The sequence below is a fragment of the Rhagoletis pomonella genome, unplaced genomic scaffold (genome assembly GCF_013731165.1).
Source record: "Rhagoletis pomonella isolate Grant_MI unplaced genomic scaffold, Rhpom_1.0 Rhpom_scaffold_00492, whole genome shotgun sequence".
Lineage (NCBI taxonomy): Eukaryota > Metazoa > Arthropoda > Insecta > Diptera > Tephritidae > Rhagoletis > Rhagoletis pomonella.
Genome location: NW_023459046.1, coordinates 49,597 through 69,884, shown reverse-complemented (window position 1 = coordinate 69,884; position 20,288 = coordinate 49,597). Strand labels below are relative to the sequence as shown.

Genomic DNA, 20,288 nt, shown 5'->3' with positions numbered 1-20,288 from the left:
ACTTTTTTTATACAAAGCCTAAGAAAAAATACACCTGAAAAAGACTTGCGTGAAAATTAAATTTTCTCTCAAAGTTTACACTGGTGGCAAATGTAGATAAGGATTAAAATTTAAAAACTAACTAATACAACTAAAGTAAAATCTGTGGAAAATTAACAATGAAATACTTTTTTCGCAAAATTTATAAAGGACCCTTTTATTTCTCAAAAAAAACTGGGTAACAGTTATTCGTCGCCACGCTGTATATACATATAATATAAATCTAACTAAATACATATATACATACATATTATATGTATACCTGGAGATTTTTTTCGTTTTGCCGCTCCGCCTGTACACTTCTCTGCCAATTATACCACCCATTTGACCACCAAGTGAATGACCAACTATATGGAATTTCTTTATATCCAAGCCCAGCTCAAACATATTAACCAAGTATCTCGCAAGTACTGATCCAAGCTTCGATTTTATAATTAAAGAATGATATAAAAATTAATGGATTAGACATAGATACATACATACATATCACTAGATTCGAGTGTGAAGTCGCTAAGTACACTTTCGTGAAAACTCATATTTTATTATACTTATGTAGGAAGCAAGATCTGAGTTAGAAGTACGTACTACCACTCCGTAGGACCTGGGTTCGATATCAGCCCGATCAACATCTAAATTAGTATAAGTTGTTTCTAACAGCGGTCGCCCCTCGGCAGGCAATGGAAAACCTACGAGTGCATTTCTGTCTTGAAAAAGCTTATCATGAAACCATTAACTTTCGGAGGCGTTGCACACATATAGATTTAGACGATTTGGGCGGCCAAAAGTGATATTATTAAAAGTTAACATATATGAACATAAATGTGTGGCTTTATTTGGTACTACACAAGCCTAGGAACCACACACTATCCCTGCCACTCACGCATAACGCCGGTGTGTGCTACTTATACTTAGTATACGCATCTGTGCCCAACAATCTTATGAAAACAATGTTTTAACTGTCATAATTTTGATTACAACTGAATAATTATAATTTTAGTGATGGATGCTAACAGTGTTGCCAGAAAAATTTCGTTTGGAGCTAAAATGGTCGAAAAAAAGCTAACAACATCTAAATAATTCTAATAGTAGCTAAAATGAAGAGCTACATTTTTTTTTAAGTGGAGCATTTATTGACGTAAAGTTGTTTTTACAGTTTCCGCAATTTTAATAAACACAACGAATTTTATAAATTTAAGTGCTGAAAAAAACTTTTAAAACCAAAATAAGGTTCATAATGTATTTCGAATTCATTGCTACGGCAATTATTTGTATGTATATACTTATATAAACTAGACAATGAACTAAAAATATTTGACAAACTGTTAAAATCTGCAGTTTCGGATATTTGAATTGACCATAAAAACTCGGGTTACGAATCATTCTTCGCAAAATTTTTGTAAAAAATTTCATCTCCTTCTCTCCTTACGGTAAAACTAAGAAGGTAAATACAAAATCCGCGCGTTCAGAAAAACGATTTTCTTCTAATTAATTTTTGAATTTTTTTACCTAGATCGAAGAGTTCATGGTGGAGTCGGCATTTTCCCATAGAATCAAATGTACGTTTTTGCACTGCATTTCGAACTTGTAGTTTTATCAACGCTTAAATTTTGGCTTTCCTTTTAAACCACCGTCTGAGCTTATCGGAGCTCGAATTACTGCCCGGTATAGTTTTGTGTGCTGCTGCGCACGTTGTAGAAACTAATCGACCTACTTGCCCATTTTTACAACGCTTTTATCAACTTGCAGTATTGTATGTCCAGACCACCATTTTATATACTATAAATATAGCAAAGGTATTTATGGCAAACCTAGTCTAGATATCAACCTCGTCGTAGGTATCATATCAAAGACATACAATTAGAAGAACTCTAGGGATAGATGTCGCCTCGCCAGAAGAAGTTAAAAATATGCACTACATGCGCTACAGCGGAAATGGACGACAAGCCATTCCTTTAAATGAAATTAATTGCTGCTATATGTATGTATGTACATATGTATGTAGGCATATACTAACAGCCCGATTCTGTGCACTTGATAAATTGAAAATCTTTATAATTTGTCATTTTTTTATTATTTATCAAGAATTGGTATTCTAGCACAGAAACCAAAAGCTTTTTTCTTGATAAATTATCAAGATTGAAAATGCTATTGACAAATTGAAATTTCATGTGAAATGTAGACATTTTGTATATTAATAAATTTGTTTCTAACAATTAAATACTCCATGTGCCGGCATTTGAACCTGCGACACACGGAATTATAGTCGACATCTCTAGCTACTCGGCTACGACAGTCAAAAGCTTTGTTGCTTTTAAATCCATATTTTTCATATGTGACAATGAAATCAGTTCCACACATGTGGAAATCAGTTCCACTTATGTGGAAATCGTAGAGCTTTTTGTTTTATAAATATTGACACAGAATACGAGAGAAGCTTTTACTTGATAAAAATCTTGATAAAATTTCTTTACAAAAAATTTATCAAGAAAACACAGAATTGGGCCGTAAATGTGAGCAAACAACATTTTGCTTGCATAGAGCGTGTGTGAATCGGTAACAAAGTTCGCGGCAAGTAAATTTTTGACAAGTTTGAGGTGAATAAAATTTCAGTAGCCCATAGGGCTAGTGAAATTTTTGACAAATGCATAGAAAATTTTGACAATTGCAAAGATTGTTGCTGTGTGTAATTTTTCGTAAAATAAAAGCTTAAGTTGATGAACTGCAATCAATGATGGTAGATGTTTTCTTAAAATATTAATTTCACTCAATTTGTAATAGTTTATTGCGCATAAATCTGCGGTTATGAAAAATTTACTGCTGTCAAAAAAGATTTCATTTCACACAGCAGATTGGCAAAACTGTCTCACCATAGTAAAAATATTATTCAACAGCTTTCCCCATAGAACTTTGCTACCGATTCACACACGCCCATAGTCTTCTGTTCTCTTTTCACTGCAAGTTTAATTATTTTAGTACCTATTGCAAAATTTTATACAGACAAGACTAAAAAGTATAAAATAAATTAAAAAAACAACTTTTTAATGTACCACGCTTTTATAAATGGACTAAAATTAGAAAATAATATATCTCAGTCCCATAGAACTTGTTTTGATAACTTTTGATTTTGAAATTTTAGCAAAAGTCATTATAAACAATTTATGAGATTGAAAATGAAAAGCGTGGGGCGCATGTAATAGGCCTGAATTGAAATTGAAGAGTAATATATGTATGTATGTGGGTATATTAATAACGACCGCTTAAAATCGATCTCAAATTTGTACTTTCGCTGTATAAATTTTAGGTCTATGTTATGTATGTAGTTTGAATATTGTCAATTAAATCTTCGCTGTATAAATTTTAGGTCTATGTAATGTATATAGTTTGAATATTGTCAATTAAATCTAATGCTTTGTATTGCATGCGCTCCACGTTTTTACAACGCTTTTATCAACTTGCAATGTTGTATGTCCAGACCGCTTTGAATTTTGTATGTCCAGACCACCATTTATACTAGCTGCATTTTTTTGTAAGCGAGCGACAAAAGAACGCTCAACTCGGGTAAAATTTCCTTTTAGCTACTTAAGCAACCCTGTTGGTAGCTGGCAAGAAAATGTGATTAGTTTAACGGGATTTAGATACAAAAACCAATTTAAATGAGTAATTATTATTAAACTGCTGCTATATGTATTTATGTACATATGTATGTTTATACTAAATGTGGGCAAACAACATTGTGCTTGCATAGTCTTCTGTTCTCTTTCACTGTAAGTTGAATTATTTTAATATCTGTTGCAAAATTTTGTACAGACATAACTAAAAAGTAAAGAATAAATAAAAGAAAATAAAAACTTTTTAATATACAACGCTTTTATAAATGGACTAAAAAGTAGAAAATAATATTTCTCAGTCCCACAGAATTTGTTTTGATAATTTTTGATTTTGAAATTTTAGCAAAAGTCATTATAAACAATTTATGACTTTGAAAATTAAAAGCGTGGGGCGCATGTAATACACTTGAATTGATATGAAAAGTAACATATGTATGTATGTGGGCATATGAATAACGACCGCTTAAAATCGATCTCAAATTTGTACTTTCGCTGTAGAATGTTATGTAGTTTGACTATTGTCAATGAAATCGAATGCTTTGTATTGCATGCGCTCCACGTTTTTCGTTTTCAATGTCATTAATTGTTTATAATGACTTTTGCTAAAATTTCAAAATCAAAAGTTATCAAAACAAATTCTGTGGGACTGAGAAATATTATTTTCTACTTTTTATTCCATTTATAAAAGCGTTGTATATTAAACAGTTTTTTTTATTTTATTTATTCCATTTACTTACCCACCATTTGTATTAGGAATGGAACTTTTCTAAATCTTAATCGAAATAGAATAACATGAAGGTATCGAAAATAGCCTGAGATCACCAAACCCAAGTAAGTTTTAGTCAACACTTGTACAATGATGTTACAGATTTTTAATGTTATTATACTACCAAATGCAACTAAAACTTTCTAGAGCTCAAAAAGTTCTAGATAATCTGGAAGAGAGCTAGGAGCTAAAAATCCAGCTTTAGGAGCTAAATATAAAGATAAAGAGCTAAATCTACCTGGGAAATGATATTGCCTTTTAACAAAATTTAGTAAATATTTATTTTTTCTAATTATTTTCTTTGGTGGCCGCTGAGGTGTAGTGGTAAGCAGTGCACACTTCCACTCCGCAGGGCCTGGGTTAAAGCCCTGGTCAAAGCAACATCGCATAAAAATGTAGAAAAAAGGTTTTTTCTTAACAGCGGTCGCCCCTCGGCAGGCAATGGCAAACCTCCGAGTGTATTTCTGCCATGAAAAACAGCTTCTCATAAAAATACAATCGCCCTTTGTACGACAACATAAGGCGCACGCCATAAATCGAAGGAAAAGCTCGGCCAAACACTAACGTATGTGTAAGCGCCAATCTATTACACAGGGCAACACTGATTTTGATGAGGCAAATGCTAAATTTTTTATGTGCTGACTACGAATCCGTAAGTATAAAGTTTCCATCAGCTCCAGATATTGAGAAAAACGTGGTGAAAGTGTAAAAAAATCGCGTTTTTTGCAATATGTGAGAAGCCTTTACAAAGAAACAAAAGGTGATAGAAGCTTTCACTTAAGTCTAAATTAAAGCTAGAACTCTCTTCTACTATCCCCGAAAAGATCATCCCTACTCCTCGACCCGATGGTCACTTATAGACATTTATTGAAAAATAAAAATAAAAATAATGGAAAATTGTGCTATAGAAAATAAAATTTTGCCAAAAATCTGTTTTTGCGGTTCAATAAATTACCATAAGTGACCTTAGGATCAAAATATCGGAATGGTATTTTCAAGGGTTGTAGTAGAAAGTCCTAGCCTCAATTTAAGCGTAAGTGGAAGGTTCCATCACCTTTTTTTTTAATAGCGATAGATACTCAAACTTCGCCAAAATCAGTTTTCGCTGTTCAATAAATGACTATTAGCCCGAACACAATGAAAACGACGAGCTACGGACCAAAGCTGTCAAATTATTTTAACACGTACTCTTAGGTAGATATTTATTTTGGCGACGATCGGGCTACGCGACGGCTGTGGTTGTGGCCAGATTAGATTTATTTCCATTTTTCCAGCGACAGATAAGGTTCTTCCTCTTGTTTTATGTCAAACTCATACAAATTCGTGATGTCGCTGCCGCGTTCAAAAAAAAAATCATGTCGTCATCGACAAAGCGTTTAGATAATGAAGATAACAAATTGGGAGCTGTGGCCAGCGTTACCAGGTTGACGTTTTTAACGTCATTTGGACGTTTTTTGTATCTTGTTGACGTTCGGACGTTTTTTGTGCAAAAAATTACGTTTTTTACCTTCCCAATAATTTTTCTCTGTTACTAAATCTTGTAAGTAGAACTGATTTTGAATTATTTTCTTAATAAATCGTAACAAGCTTTGTTTTTTGCAGCAGCTTCTTCAAAAGATATTTATCCTTTGTACACAAATGACTTAAATACGATGCAAACCAAGCGTACGCGCATTTTTTGGATTCTTGGATTAAGGATCCCGCATTCAAAGGCTGGTTTTGTAAACACTTGAGGTTACGAGGCTTATTGCAATGTTTGCAATTGCACATTAAAAGCCAAATCAGGGAAAGCTGATCAGGAAAGCTGAACAGGCGCGCTCGCAAAAGCACCAAAAAAGCTGTAGCAGCATAAAAAGTCAGAAAAAAGTAGGCGACTTTTTTAAGACTTCATTGAAAATGTAATGAACGCAAAAAAGGCTGAAATATTGCTATGTTCCTTCTTAGCAGAACGTAATTTAGCATTTTCGACAACCGACCACCTAACCAAATGTCTACAAGAGAAAAAAAATATATTAAAAATCAACACGATTCTTTAGCAACTTAAAACTTGCACTTAATTACCCTGGAAAATAATGGGCTACAAAACTGCATACTCAAAAAATTCTTAAAAATCCGAATAAAAAGTTGAAAATCTAGCTGAAACTTTGCAGTTTTTTTGCAATTTTTGCACAAATGAAATGTGGATTTATATTTCGTTTGTTATATAATGAGCTAGGCTTTTATGGAAAAATTATAAACATTAAATAAACAAAAGCAAAACAGCCACAATCGATCAAAATATTGATGACTTAATCAGCTGGTCACAAGTGTATATATAAAAATATTTTTATATTAACGATCTCAAACCAGTTTACAATGAATTTTAAATGTGCTCTGTCGAATAATATACCTTACATATACACTTATGTACCTTTGTATACAATAAAAGTTTAGTAAGAACAATTCTGTGTGCATACATTTGAAAAGGACGTATTTGGGTAGAAAATTACGTTTTCTCAGACCAAGAGCGACGTTTTCTCATGCCGAAGACCTGGCAACACTGGCTGTGGCCCGTAGCTCGTTGTTTTCAATGTGTTCAGAACTTATAAGTGACCATCAGGTCAAGGTGCAAGGATGGTGTTTTAGGGAAAGCAGTCGAGAATTCTAGCTTTAATTGAAGCCTAAGTGGAAAGTTCTATTACCTTCTATCAGCTACTCAAATATTGCAAAAACGCGATTTTTTGCCACGTTGACCTCGTATTTCTCAAAGTCTGGAGTTGATGGAAACTTTATACTTACGGACTCGTAATCAGCACAAAAAAGTCTATCAAAAACATCTTTAACATTTGCAGCTACAAAGTTTTTTCCAATTTTGTTGCCCTGTGTTATTAATTACTTTCTAAGGCCCACTTGCAGAACATCCAGAGTTAAATATATAATAAGCTTAGGGTTAAATTTTTTTGTTCCCAAAACAGTCAGCATTGAAAACTGTCAGCAAAAAAATTGCCAAAAATCAACGCGATTTCTCAGGAACTTACACTTGCACTTAATTATACTTAAATTTAATGGGCTACAAACTGCGGACTCAAAATTTTTCTACGAGACTGGAATAGAAAGTTGCATCTGTATGTAAATTTATTGAATATTCCTGAGTTTTGCACAACGTTTGGAAGCATTATTTTTATGTATTTTGTTGTAGTATAGACTATGCTTTTATAATAAATCAGCGAAAAAATGTGTCTCTCTCTTTCATCTTCTTAGGACAGATATAGATCAGAAAATATTTTTTGCCGCCAAAATCGACTAAATCTACCTAGGTGCAACGTTAAATTGCAGGTCCCTGCTTTTTGTGTGACAACATAAAGGTGCACGCCACAAATTGGAAGAAAAGATCGACCAAACCAAACAAGCAAAAGTGTCAGCGCCAATATATTGCGACAATTTTGTGGCAATTCAAACCAGCTCGGACTTTGCTAATATTTTCTGAAAGTATACATATCCAGCAATAAAACACTCGATGGATTTGCAAAAGTTAGCTCGGGTTTTTATTTTATGACCTACTAAGGTTTTCATATCCCGTCCCAAGTAGTTTTCAAAACAGTGGAAAAATGGTTAAATAAATATCGAAATTGAACAAAATCGTGTGGGAAATATTTTCGAAGGACATTTTAACCCATTAGCTCCCGCCCGAAAGAGTCGTTTCGACCCCTACTTCAATAAACCCCTCAAAAAGCAACTTTGGAAGTTCGTTGTTGTGTTCTAGAAAATTATTCATCTGATACTTTTACTAAGGGTCTTCTCACGTTCCCTGGGTATTACTAAGCAAGATAAATTAAAAATTCATTGTTTCTAAAAGGATTAAGATACTTGTCTTATTTATTCCCGTTTATCTATACTTCTATACTAATTATATAAAGAGAAGTCCCTTTTTTTTGTAACAGGTAATCTCGCGAACGGCTGGTCCGATTTTCATGAAATTTTGTATACAAATAGCTTTCGGTAACCACCATGTTTTAGGCTAAAAAAATTTTACTTTTCTTCGGGTAGGTAGGTGGACCAGGGACCGGTCTATTCGAAAAAATCTTATTATAGTCCGATGTGCTTAAAATTTAGTACGTAAGTAGCTTTTTAGCATATATTAGCATATATGACCCATTTTTTCCGGGAAGTGGTCCAGGACCGATCTATTCGAAAAAATCGAATTTACGGTCCGATTTGCTTAAAATTCGGTGCGCAGGTAGCTTTTTAGCATGTATTAGCATATGTGATCAATTTTTTCCGAGAAGTGGACCAGGGACCGATCTATTCCAAAAAAATCGTATTTACTGTCCGATTTGCTTAAAATTCGGTACGTAGGTAGCTTTTTAGCATATATTAGCATATATGATCCATTTTGTCCGAGAAGTGGACCAGGGACCGATCTGTTCGAAGAAATCGTATTCATGGTCCGATTTGCTTAAAATTCGGTACGTAGGTAGCTTTTTGCCTGGATAAGCTTATAGATTCCTGTTTTCCAATTTTCATGCAATTTCGAATATAAATAGCTTTAAGTAACGACCATATCAAGGGGCGAATTCGTCACTAGGCAGGATTTTTTTGCGCCAATCTGAAACAACGGATACTGTCAAAATATAATTATAATATATAATATATCTCAACTAATATTTATTTAGAAAGCCGTTTGTTAGTTTTCGCAAGGCTCGAGAGCGGCTGAACCGATTTTTTTGAAACTGCCACCTGCCGCACGTGTCCCAAGGATGGTTTTAGGCTGAAAAAAATCTATATGTAAAGGGGGCGTGGCACTTCCCATACAAACCGAATTTCTCATGCTACATATCTCTGAAAGTGTGCATGGTAGAGTTTTGGAAATTGGTATGGAGATATACGAAATCAATCGCATACCCTTGGAGAAAGATTTAAGCTATTGTAAAAAGGGGTGTGATATCTCCCATACAAACCGAATTTTTCATACTGCTTATCTCTGGAAATTTGTTGGTAGAGTTCTAGAGTTTTGTGTGGAGATGTACGAAATAAATCGCATACTCTTGGAGAAAAATTGGAACTATTGGAAAAGGGGGCGTGGCATCTTCCATACAAACCGAATTTTTCATACTGCCTATCTTTGGAAGTGTTCATGGTAGAGTTCCGGAACTTGGTATGGAGATATACGAAATCAATCGCATATAAATCGAATTTTTATACTGCATATCTCTGGTACAGTACTGGAACTTCGTATGGAGATATGTATATAGTTGAAATCAAGCCCATACTCATAGAGAAAATTTGGGCTATTTGAAAAGGTGTGTGAGGCCTACAAACGTACCGACCTTTAGCTATCTTTGAATGAATTTTTTTATTCTTCTGTAGGTGTGTTTGTGAGTAAAATCCTCCCGAATGGTTGTACGGATCTTAACGAAACTTTTTGTGTATTTGAGTGGGTCTCTGGATGGTTTAGTTTCACAATTTAATCCGACAGTTGGCGCTGTAGTTGAGTTATTACTAAAAATCTTATATATGATCCGATTTTGCTAATGTTTTAAATATGTATGCAATACTATTGCAAAAACGTGCTTCCAAGTGGTGCTGAAGTCGATCTATTACTAAAAATAGCCAAGTGAGAAAAGGGGCCGTGAAGGTCAGATTAAATCGACCTGTTGCACCATTGAGTATATCGAACGCTCCTGCGTTGCAATTGGCCCAATGGATGTGATTTTCCAATATTATTATGCGTTCAAACTTTTAAGGTATTTCGTCTGAAATAAGTATATTTATATTGCATTTCTGTAGAACAATGATTCACACCCATTTTGAAATTGCCACCTACTATACTGTAAAGCTTCTAGGACATTCACTATAGAACCGGGTCATTATTGCCGCCAGGGAGTGAAGAGGAAAAAATTTATTTCGCTTTGCGAATAACCGTGCTATGAAATGCCGCACAACTGGAGAATTTCAAGAACGGATATAACACTTTCCTTAGGTTATTTAAAGCGGCAAATGACCACCAAAACTTAATCTTAGCAAACAAATGTGCCAATGAAAATCGTAAACGTGAATTGTTGGTGAAAAAGTTGGACCAAAAAGTTTCAATAAAATATATAAACATTTTGGGCAAGACGAAGTTCGCCGGGTCTGCTAGTATTCAATGAAAGGTAAACTTGATAAGTTAATATTAATACGAAATATTTAAGTTAACATCGAATCGTTCTCATTCGCGTAGCGTTTTGCTTTAATTTTAACACCAAAAATTTTTTATTCATATTTTTCAAAAATTTAAAAAAGAAGAAGTTTTTCTCTCCTGAAAAATTTTAAAAATGGACTTAGCCACTTTTCACTCTAAGTAACCGATATGTATTTCTTATTTGTACTTGATATTTAATACCTGTTTACAATTGATCACTGCATCGAACATGTAATTACCATTAGCCAATTCACCCCAATCCAAGATAATTATATTGACATCGTCCCGCTGCAGATAGGCATCTACAATTACATGTATGCTTTCAATATTTGCGTCCTCTAAGTAGCCATGTAAATACAGCACGGTATTTTTTGTTTTTGAGAAATTCGAGTCCTCGAGGAGCGACTTGTAGTCGTTAAGATCATAAATGTCGCTGTCGCCATAGGTCGGCCTGTAATAAAAAAATATTAATCAAAATACAATTTTTTAATTTCTAAATTACAAAATCGTAAAAATTCTGAAGAGGTGAATTCTGTCTTCTTACGCGGAAACTAAACAAAATTTTTACAAAATAGGAAGCATGGTTTTTGAGTTATGACAGTCTTTTAGTAAATGGCCGACGGTGACATGTAACAAGATCAACGGAAATAAGGTCAATTGACATTATTACCATTTCAAAAGCGAAATAAAGTCAACAAAAATTTGGAAATAAAGTCATTGACGCTATTTCCTCATTCAAATGGAAATAGCGTCAACAATGCTTAAAGTATGTCGGTTCATAGAAAAAAATTTTGTTTTTACAATAAACCTTGCCCCGTAAGTATTATTTTTTAATAGATGAAAAAGGTTATTGCCAAATCCTCAGTGTGATGCTATTAATCCACACACAATCGTGAACTACCACCAATTGATTTTATTAAAAAATTTAAAATTGCGAATATAGTAAAAACACGATGCGAAAAACCAAACGCAAAACGCAGCTGGAATAAATACGAGAAATATTTGAAGAAAGGGTGTAGAAATGATCCAGAACTTGCAAAACATGTTTCGTTTCCACAAAAATAAAGCGAACACTATTAAATTGAACAAACAGTCCATGTACAAAAAACCCCGGAGGGACACTGAAAGAATGCTGTGTTTTAAATTAGCATATTTTGAACGAATTTTAAATGTCTAAGGTGGAAAATAAACCAACCTTTCTATAAGGAAACAATTATATAAAAAGAATTTTCTTACACTGTATTCATGTCTCCGCCAGAAATTTGTGACGACATCATTTAAAAGCATCTAAGGAGAACGACGACACTATTTGTTAGATGGCACATTCAAGCCAATGTGCCAAAATGCGGATATAAACAATTATTGATTATTTAATATCGGAACTGAGATCATGAAAGTAAATTGATTGGTGTTCACACACTTTTGAAACACAAATGATATGCTTTTTTACTGCAGACAAGTTGTTGCCAAAACACAGCAGAAATCTTCCAATAACTTACAAATATTCAAATGTGAAATATCGAGGGCTTAAATTCATTAATACCCTCTATCAAAACTAATTTGTGATTGTAGAAACCATCTGGGACTTATTACCTGTCATCACTGATTTCCAATTTATAATAGTGAAAATTCTTCTGTCAAGCGTTATATAAGGTAGCATTAATATCACCGATGACACTTAAATCTTTGGTGGATTTTTATATCAGAAACTCATCTTTGTGAAAAGTGTGCATAGAGAGGGTATTATTAAATATATGCCCTCGATATGTAAAATATACAAAAAAAATTTCTTTCAATGTATACAAAAAAAATCTACCTGCGTTACAGCCGCGTAGCGTGACGTGGTGTGGCGCGCAGACGTGGGCCGCCGGGAAGCTAAGCAAATTTAATCTTTGAAAGAGCAATAATTTCAATGGATTTTATTTCGCTTTTGAAAAGGTAATAATGTCAATTGACTTTATTTCGCACCAGGGCGAAAAGGGTGAATGGTCACACTGGCGGGCCAAAGCTCAGGACTGAGTAGTTTATTAAACATAGCTTCAGGCACTCCTAGATAAAAATTTATTCGCCTTAATGATTCGAGTGGAGTATCTTTTTTTATAAGACTATAGCAAGATAGTAGCTCGTTTGCTATTCCCGAATGCTTAGCAATATACCCAATCACATTGTCACTCGTAACAGAAGGCAAAACCGATGCAATATGAAGTCACTTAGTACGAACAGCAACATCGAGCTCCGAATTAACATTTAAACCAATGACACGCAATTGTTGTCGACTACATTTCTTCTTCTTCTTGAAAGTAAGCCACTCAGATTTTTGGTGAGCAAGCTGGTCATTGCTGTCACCTATAATAACAACTTCATCCGAGCGTACATCAGCAGACTCAGCAGGTAACAGAGACGACTCCGTATTATTGTTGGCAATGGTAGCAGAACTACAAGGGGCCACGCGCTTAGCTGACATAGCAGGAGAGAGCTGCTCCGCAGTAGAGGTCGTAACCTTAGCAGGCAGAGCAGCCGAGAGATCAGCACTAGCCAACGACGGCTCAGCGAGAGTATTAATGGCAATGACATCAGTAAGATCGGCACTCGAAGAAGCAGGAGAAATGCGCATAATCGACGATAACGCAGCAGCAGTATCAGCTTCAGCACCTTGCATTGTCCGCTTGGGCTGAGAACAAATTTCAATGATTTTTGACAAATTAGACGAGTTGCTCTTGGGAGGCGGGTCAATGCCCTTTGATCGAAAGCGCGTATTAATCGCATTTTCACTTGCATCAATGTTCATAGACTTCAACGTAGACTTGTCATTGTTCTTAACAGGGACGTGAACCGGTTTTGAACCGAACCGGTTTTGAACCGGAAAACCGCTTTTTTCTATTAATTAACTGAACCATTAACCGAACCGAAATTTTCCACAAATGTTTGATCCGACCCGAAAACCGAACCACTTTCCATAAAGGTTTAAAGGTTCGTTTCAACCAAGTTTTAATAGATAAATGTACCCACTTTTTTCTTTTTGTTAAACATGGTAATATCTACCATGTGACAGAAAGACAGAAGAAATACGTTTATGATAAAATTTTGGAAAACGAGCGTGGCACCGTCCACTTATGATCACATATATGTATCTCGGTAATCGGTCTACCAATTTATACCAAACTCGGTATTCCTATTGTGCTTGCCAAATAAAAGCAAAACGGTTAAAATTATTGAAATCAGACTAAAATTGAGGCCGCTTTTCATACAACGGTAAATTTCAGAAATGCTTGAAACTTCAATATTTCGAAATTTAAGGACGCTTAATTACTCAAAATTGATACACCCCGCTTACCATGTTAGGGTCGCTCTCGGAAAGGTGAAAATCATATATTTAATACTTGCGCCGGGTATTTAATGTTCGGCTCCGCCCGAACTTAGACTTTATTACTTGTTTGTTTTTCGAACCGTTCAACCGAACCGAAACCCCAGTTCAAATACCAAAAAAACCGCTTTGAGGAACCAATCCAAAAGTGCAAAAACGGTTCACGTCCCTGGTTCTTAACACCCGCAAGCACCTTCTGAATTTCAGCTAATGAAGAAGACCACACTTTTTCAAATTTAGAGAGGCACATAGGAATAGTGCAATTAACGCAGATATCACATCTAAACATAATATTCACGTTTACTTTTACAAGATTTAGGCAGTTAGAGTTTAAGTTAGAGCATTTTAAATGCACTTTTTGCCCACAGACACCGCAAGAGATAAAGTCATCTTTTACGATTTGTTTCTCACAGTTTATACACTTAGTCATCGCGATATCAGACCGAAGAGCAAAATGCAAAACACAGAGCAACGAAAAACACGTCTGCCCGCGACGACGGTCAACTGATATATTGTTACCTGTCACCATGACCGACATGTCTATGACTCGATCGAAAATTAATTTCGAACGGAACTGACTATAATTTTTCTCAATCCTTGAATCGAATCGTTTTTATTATGGAATGCCCGAAAATAATATACTCGTACGTCTCGCTAAGTATTTTATCGTGCTTCTCCAGTAAGTTTAGTCCTGCAAATGGTTTTTTTTGAGAAGCCTTTCTTCGTGACTGAATTACACTCGGATTTTTAGCGTTTATTTAAAATGTGCGTTTCCTTAAGTATTACTTATAACAAGTTATGGTCTGATTATGCATACTTCGCATAACTTCGCACAACTTCGCATAACCTGCAAATTGTAATTTCGTATGTTCTTTGTACGTATTTTTTTATGTATTACCCAGAAATTGGCGGAACTTTTAAAAACTTAGCGATCTGTTTAGTTAAGATTTCGCTTCACATTTTCTTTTTTAAGTTACATTCTTATTGCACTGGTACAAATGGTTGTGCGAAGTTATGCGAAGTATGCATAATCAGACCTTTAGATATGTAAAATATTTTAGTAAGTTTCGTACCCATAAAATAACATAAATTTTGCAATTGTCAGATCAGCGTGGGATGATTTTAAGCCCATCAGTAATCCTGTAAGTAAATAAAAAAAACGATTATTTATCATCGGGCGCAATGTGCATGCAGCTGGCACTGGTAGTTAAATTAATGCAATAAATTATATCAGAAAGAATCCACGATGTGGAGAAGAAAGGTGGTGCCCATCCCGTACCGCTATTCCGCTATTCTCAGTGAATTTGACAGAATCGCCGTTTGTGTGACGTCACACTTGTGCAACTTATTTACATTTTTCTTGCAATATTTCTTCTTCTTGCATTCTTGCTCGCGTTTTGAACCAACTAACTTAACCAATGTGACGTCACACAAAAATTATTCTCAAAAATCCTCTCTTGGAAAAAAACCTGTATGTTTCTTTTGGTCAGAAGCACGGTTGCCACTCATTTTTTGTGGCCCAAAATTTAAAAAAGTGTACCAAAATATTTTTTAGAATTAAAATTAGTCTACATTTTCACCTAAATATTCATACATTGTATAAGTATGCGAATTTGTTACTTCATTACAAATTACATATTTTCTAACTATACTCTTTTTATTTACACCACAACCCAGCATATTTAAATTTCTTTGATCGACTACTTTCCAGGGAACAATTACACATTCTCTGAATAAAGGGTTTTCTTTTTCACTTTATCATTTTACAACTCGTCACTTTATAATATATATTGATATTAATAAATTTCAAGAAAAACTTATTCTAAAACATATGTTTAAGGCCGGGTAATAGCACATAAATATAAAAACAATACAAAACGTAGTTATATATCTAAATAACAATTATCTATTTTTGTACGATTTTAAAAATGTACCAAATCCAAAAGTTGTGTACCAGTGTACCAAACTAGAAAAAATGTGCCAAAAATGGTACATTTTGGCCAAAATGGAAACCGTGGTCAGAAGTTCTGCTGATTTTTCTGAAGACGCGCAGCGTATTTTGTATGGAAAACGATAAAGAACGTGCTTCGCAAGCGCGCTAGACTCGCTGTCACTTACATATGTATGTATACTTGTTGAGTTTTCCATACAAAACACGTTGCGCGTCATGAGAAAAATCATGATAACTTCTGACCTAATGCAATATACTGATTTTTTCTTTCTTTAAGTCTTCGTAATAAAACAAGGAATCGTAAATGCCCAGAAAAAATATTGAATTCGGATCAGAAGTTTATTTGTTTTAAATAATTGTTGGTATTACTTATACTAAATTTAAGCATAATCAATTTTTTTTAAATTGGATGTTTAAAAATTTTTTAAACAATATCTCTTGAAAAAATTAAATTCTTGCAAAACCGCTTTAGGTTATAATTTTTACTCCAGAATACTATAAAGTTATTGATATAACAACAAAAATTTAGTGGCCCACTTCAGAAAATTTCAGCCATACATAATGTGACCAACAGTGCCGGATTTAGGATCTATGGGCCCCTAGGCTTTTTGTATGGTGCGGGCCCCTTGGGTGCACTAAGGCAAACGGCGGCCACGACTCTTCCCCACATTTTAGTTTTTTTAAGTTGTAAACATAACCTAACCTTACAGGTAAAAATAACGATTAGGTTTTTCAATATAATCTTAAAATACATACTTTGTAAATTTTAAACCACGTTATATTTTTCAGAAAAATTCTAAGTACGCAGTTTTATAGCCATTAAATCTTAGTATACCAAGTGCAAGTTTGAAGTTGCTAAAAACCGCGAGAATAAACGCCAAAAAGTGCAGCCTATTTTACGTAATGGACGCCCGAAGTCGGTTTTTATCAGTTTCAGTTTCGAAAATGACCTTTCTTCTGAACTGTTGGTGACCATGAGAGAGAGCAACATTCTTAATGCAACTTCTACATTTGGGGAGCAATCTTTGACGTTATAATCAAACAAAAGTTTATACATCCATGTATCTTTGCTATCAACTTCTGGATTTTTCTCATAGTCTGTTTAAAACTGCATGTAAAAATGTTTAAATTGTATTACCTCGTTCACTAAATTGTCTTCCAAGACATTTTCGTATATCTCAAACAATTTTGTACTTTCTGAGAGCATTTCTTTATCACCGAGCATGTCTAATGTGTTGAGGACGTTCATGAACAAGTTTGAAGCAGTGATGAAATTGATGGTACAATTGTACTTTTTTGGTACATTTTGAATTCCAAAAGTACATGGGTACTACATCGACATTTTTGATACAATTTTGTCAAAACACGGCGCTACCATTGTGTATACATGGAAATTGGAATTTCTGTGGATGAAAATATTATCATCTTTTTCTACCTCATAGAAGTAAATAGTGGTGTTTCTTAAAAACGAAAGACTTCTTCTCCTTCAAGGGTTCTTCTTTCACAAGGGTTCCCTGTATTGCCAGCTCATCGGCTACACAGTTACCCATGATTTCGCTATGACCCGGAACCCAAATGAGCTTAATAGCGTAGTTATCCGATGCGGAAGTACAACTAGTCGTCACCATTTTCGCCTACATAAAATTGGTTACACTAAAGAGCAAACAATCCGAAGCCTCCTGTATTGCGGCTACCTCTGCTTGGAAAACGCTACAGTGATCCGGTTGCCTGAATATCAGATTGATGGAGAGTTTTTTCTGTTTACACTTTTGAATCTAAACGAAAATTCGAGCAGCTGTTCGGACAGCTTGGAAATTGCTGCAAACTATACTGGATATTTTCCTCTTGTGAGATAACAGCTGCCATTTCACGGAAATTTTGTTGCTGGACATGTTTTACTGGAGATGTTAAGCGCACGTACCAATAGAGATACTTACCTATTTCAAAAACATATGTGTTCATATGTATGTATGGTCTTTTAAGTGTTGGAACTTTTTCGGCTGATTTAGTACTTTTTTCTTGGCCATTTGGCACGAAATTCAAAAACCTATTTATCATCCCTGGTTTGTCGGCCTCCACCTCTTTCTTAGTTCACTCCCAAGTGAGTCTATTACAGGTATGAAACTTTGGGTTCGAAATTTATTCGATGGTTTTTTAATGTCATACCTTTTTTAAAATAATTTAATTCTTTTTGCTTTATTTTCATTTAAACATAAACATATACATATGTACATTTTTTTTTTATTTAATTTAATTTTTAAAAAACTTATTGCTAAAAGGCGAACAGCCTAACGCTAAGTCTTTCGAAAGACAGTAACGAGCTTTCAAGATAGTTGCAGAAGTTACACATTTCTTACGAGAGACTTTTGTCTTGCGAAAGACTGTCGTGAGTTGAAAGACAGTTGAAAGAATTGCCCGGATATATTAATTTTACACTACTTTATTTGAAAATTTGCCTTTAAAATTTTGTATAAGATAGCCGAATGACCGAACATAAAGCAATAAAGCTGTCAATTTATCCACTTGCTTATTGACCTTTTTTATATATTTTTTTGTGATGTTGCTTTGACCAGGCCTTGAACCCAGACCTTTCGGAGTGGTAGCGCGCACTGCTGACCACTACACCACAGCGGCCACAACTTTAGGTGCGCTTAAATTCTCTAACACATTCACCATAGCACTGTTTTCAATATTTTCTTTATTTCGTCACTAGACACGAATAAAAACGCGCTAGTGTTTTGACGGCGAAAAAAAGACGCGTAAAAAAACTTTCCGAAAAAAGACGCGTAACCTATTTTGTACATTCTGCTAACATTTTGTTACGCAAGCCTATTGGGTCGATAGCCATTGTCAACCATTATCGCGCCACAACTATACATATGTTGGTACCACTAGCGTGTGTCTCAACATGTTGCGCAGCATGTGTGGGAAGGCGCATTTGTAGTAACCCTGCAAAAAATTGTGCGACTAATCTCTAAAGCGAGTATTCCGAGATTACTCTCAATCGGGTACAATTGGACATTAATTAGTCGCAACTAGTCTTATACAGGTACTAATGGAGGTCAGTTAGTCTCGACTCATCCCTTATGGGTATAATTGGAGATAAATTAGTCCCCAACTCATCTCTAACGGGTACTATTAACGATTTAATGATATGTACGCACTTAGTCAATGAAATTTCATGTGCGGCGTTGGCACACAGAGAGAGTATTCGCCTAACAAAACTGAGCACCCCAGTTCGAATCTCAGCTGGCGCAAATTTTTATTTTTATTTTTTTAAAGTGACTAGTCGCTTTTTGTACCCATTCGGGTATAAAGGTTAACAATTAGTCTCTTCATAGGACACGCTCGAACAAAAGCGAACAGTTCATTCCATATAAAGAGATCAAAAGTGGTATTAGTCGCATGCTCCTTTGCGATTGCTCCCGGAGTCATCCCGGATTACTCCCATTTTTTGCTATCCCTGCGGCTCGAAAGGGCCCCAGCCAGCAAAGAAAAGTAAATTTTGTCGACAGTGCAGTTGAGACCAATTTTCCGTATCCGAAAACGCATACAAAAAACTCCTACAGTTATCATTAATTTTCGTATCCAGAAACAATGCAGTTTAGTTCAATTTTCCGTATCCGAAAACGCATACAAAAAAGTCCTATAGTTATCATCAATTTTCGATTTGAATTTGAAAGCAATAATTGTATTTTATTTGCTTAAGCTAAACATTTGAAAGCATATATGCTTAGTCGGCAGTGGCTGAGCGTGCAGAGGAGTATGCCGCTATTTGTTAGCTTCCAGAAGGTGCCGGGTTCGAATTCCGTCATGCGTTTCCTAATTTTATTTTATTTCTTTTGAACCATGCAAAGTATCTATGAAGTGCAGAAGGAAAGCGTATTGAACGAAAAATTCTATCAGACAAATTTCAGAAAAAACAGTTTCACAAACTGTTGTCTGTATGTATGTTTCTGCCGCACACTTTAGTGGGAAAACGGATCGTCAAAGTATCCGGAAATGGAATCAGTAAACGGACAAAAATCCGCACTTCATCCACTTTTTTGTCCTTTTTCGGATCGGTTTTCGGCTTTTTTGCTGGTTGGGGCAGTTGTGAGAATGAGTGTGTGAGTGTAAAATACTTTTGCAGATGACCTTTCGGTTATGCAGAAATTGCGTTTTATGCCTGTCCGCCCGCTATATAAAACCCCGACGAAACGCAACGCCACAGTTACGGAGTTGCAGTGTGCTAGTAAGAAAGTTTCGACAGTGCAGTGGGTGAAAGTGCGCGCGTTCAAACCGTTAAAGTTTAAATATAACAAGTAAGAAAGTCTAAGTTCGGGCGGAGCCGAACATTAAATACCCGGCGCAAGTATTAAATATATGTTTTTTCACCTTTCCGAAACCTTCCGCTAGAT

The 20,288-nt window shown here is 35.1% G+C and overlaps 1 protein-coding gene across 1 annotated transcript in view; it reads right to left on the bottom strand.

Moving 5' to 3' along the window:
* Positions 1 to 301: 301 nt before the first annotated feature.
* LOC118751015 (lipase member H-A-like) overlaps positions 302 to 20,288 on the bottom strand; it is a gene marked incomplete at its 3' end in the record, with an annotated part of 36,936 nt that continues 16,949 nt past the window's right edge. Inside the window, 3 exon segments of the mRNA XM_036485776.1 lie at positions 302 to 459; positions 10,775 to 11,024; positions 15,011 to 15,077. Coding sequence (XP_036341669.1) covers positions 302 to 459; positions 10,775 to 11,024; positions 15,011 to 15,077 — 475 coding nt within the window.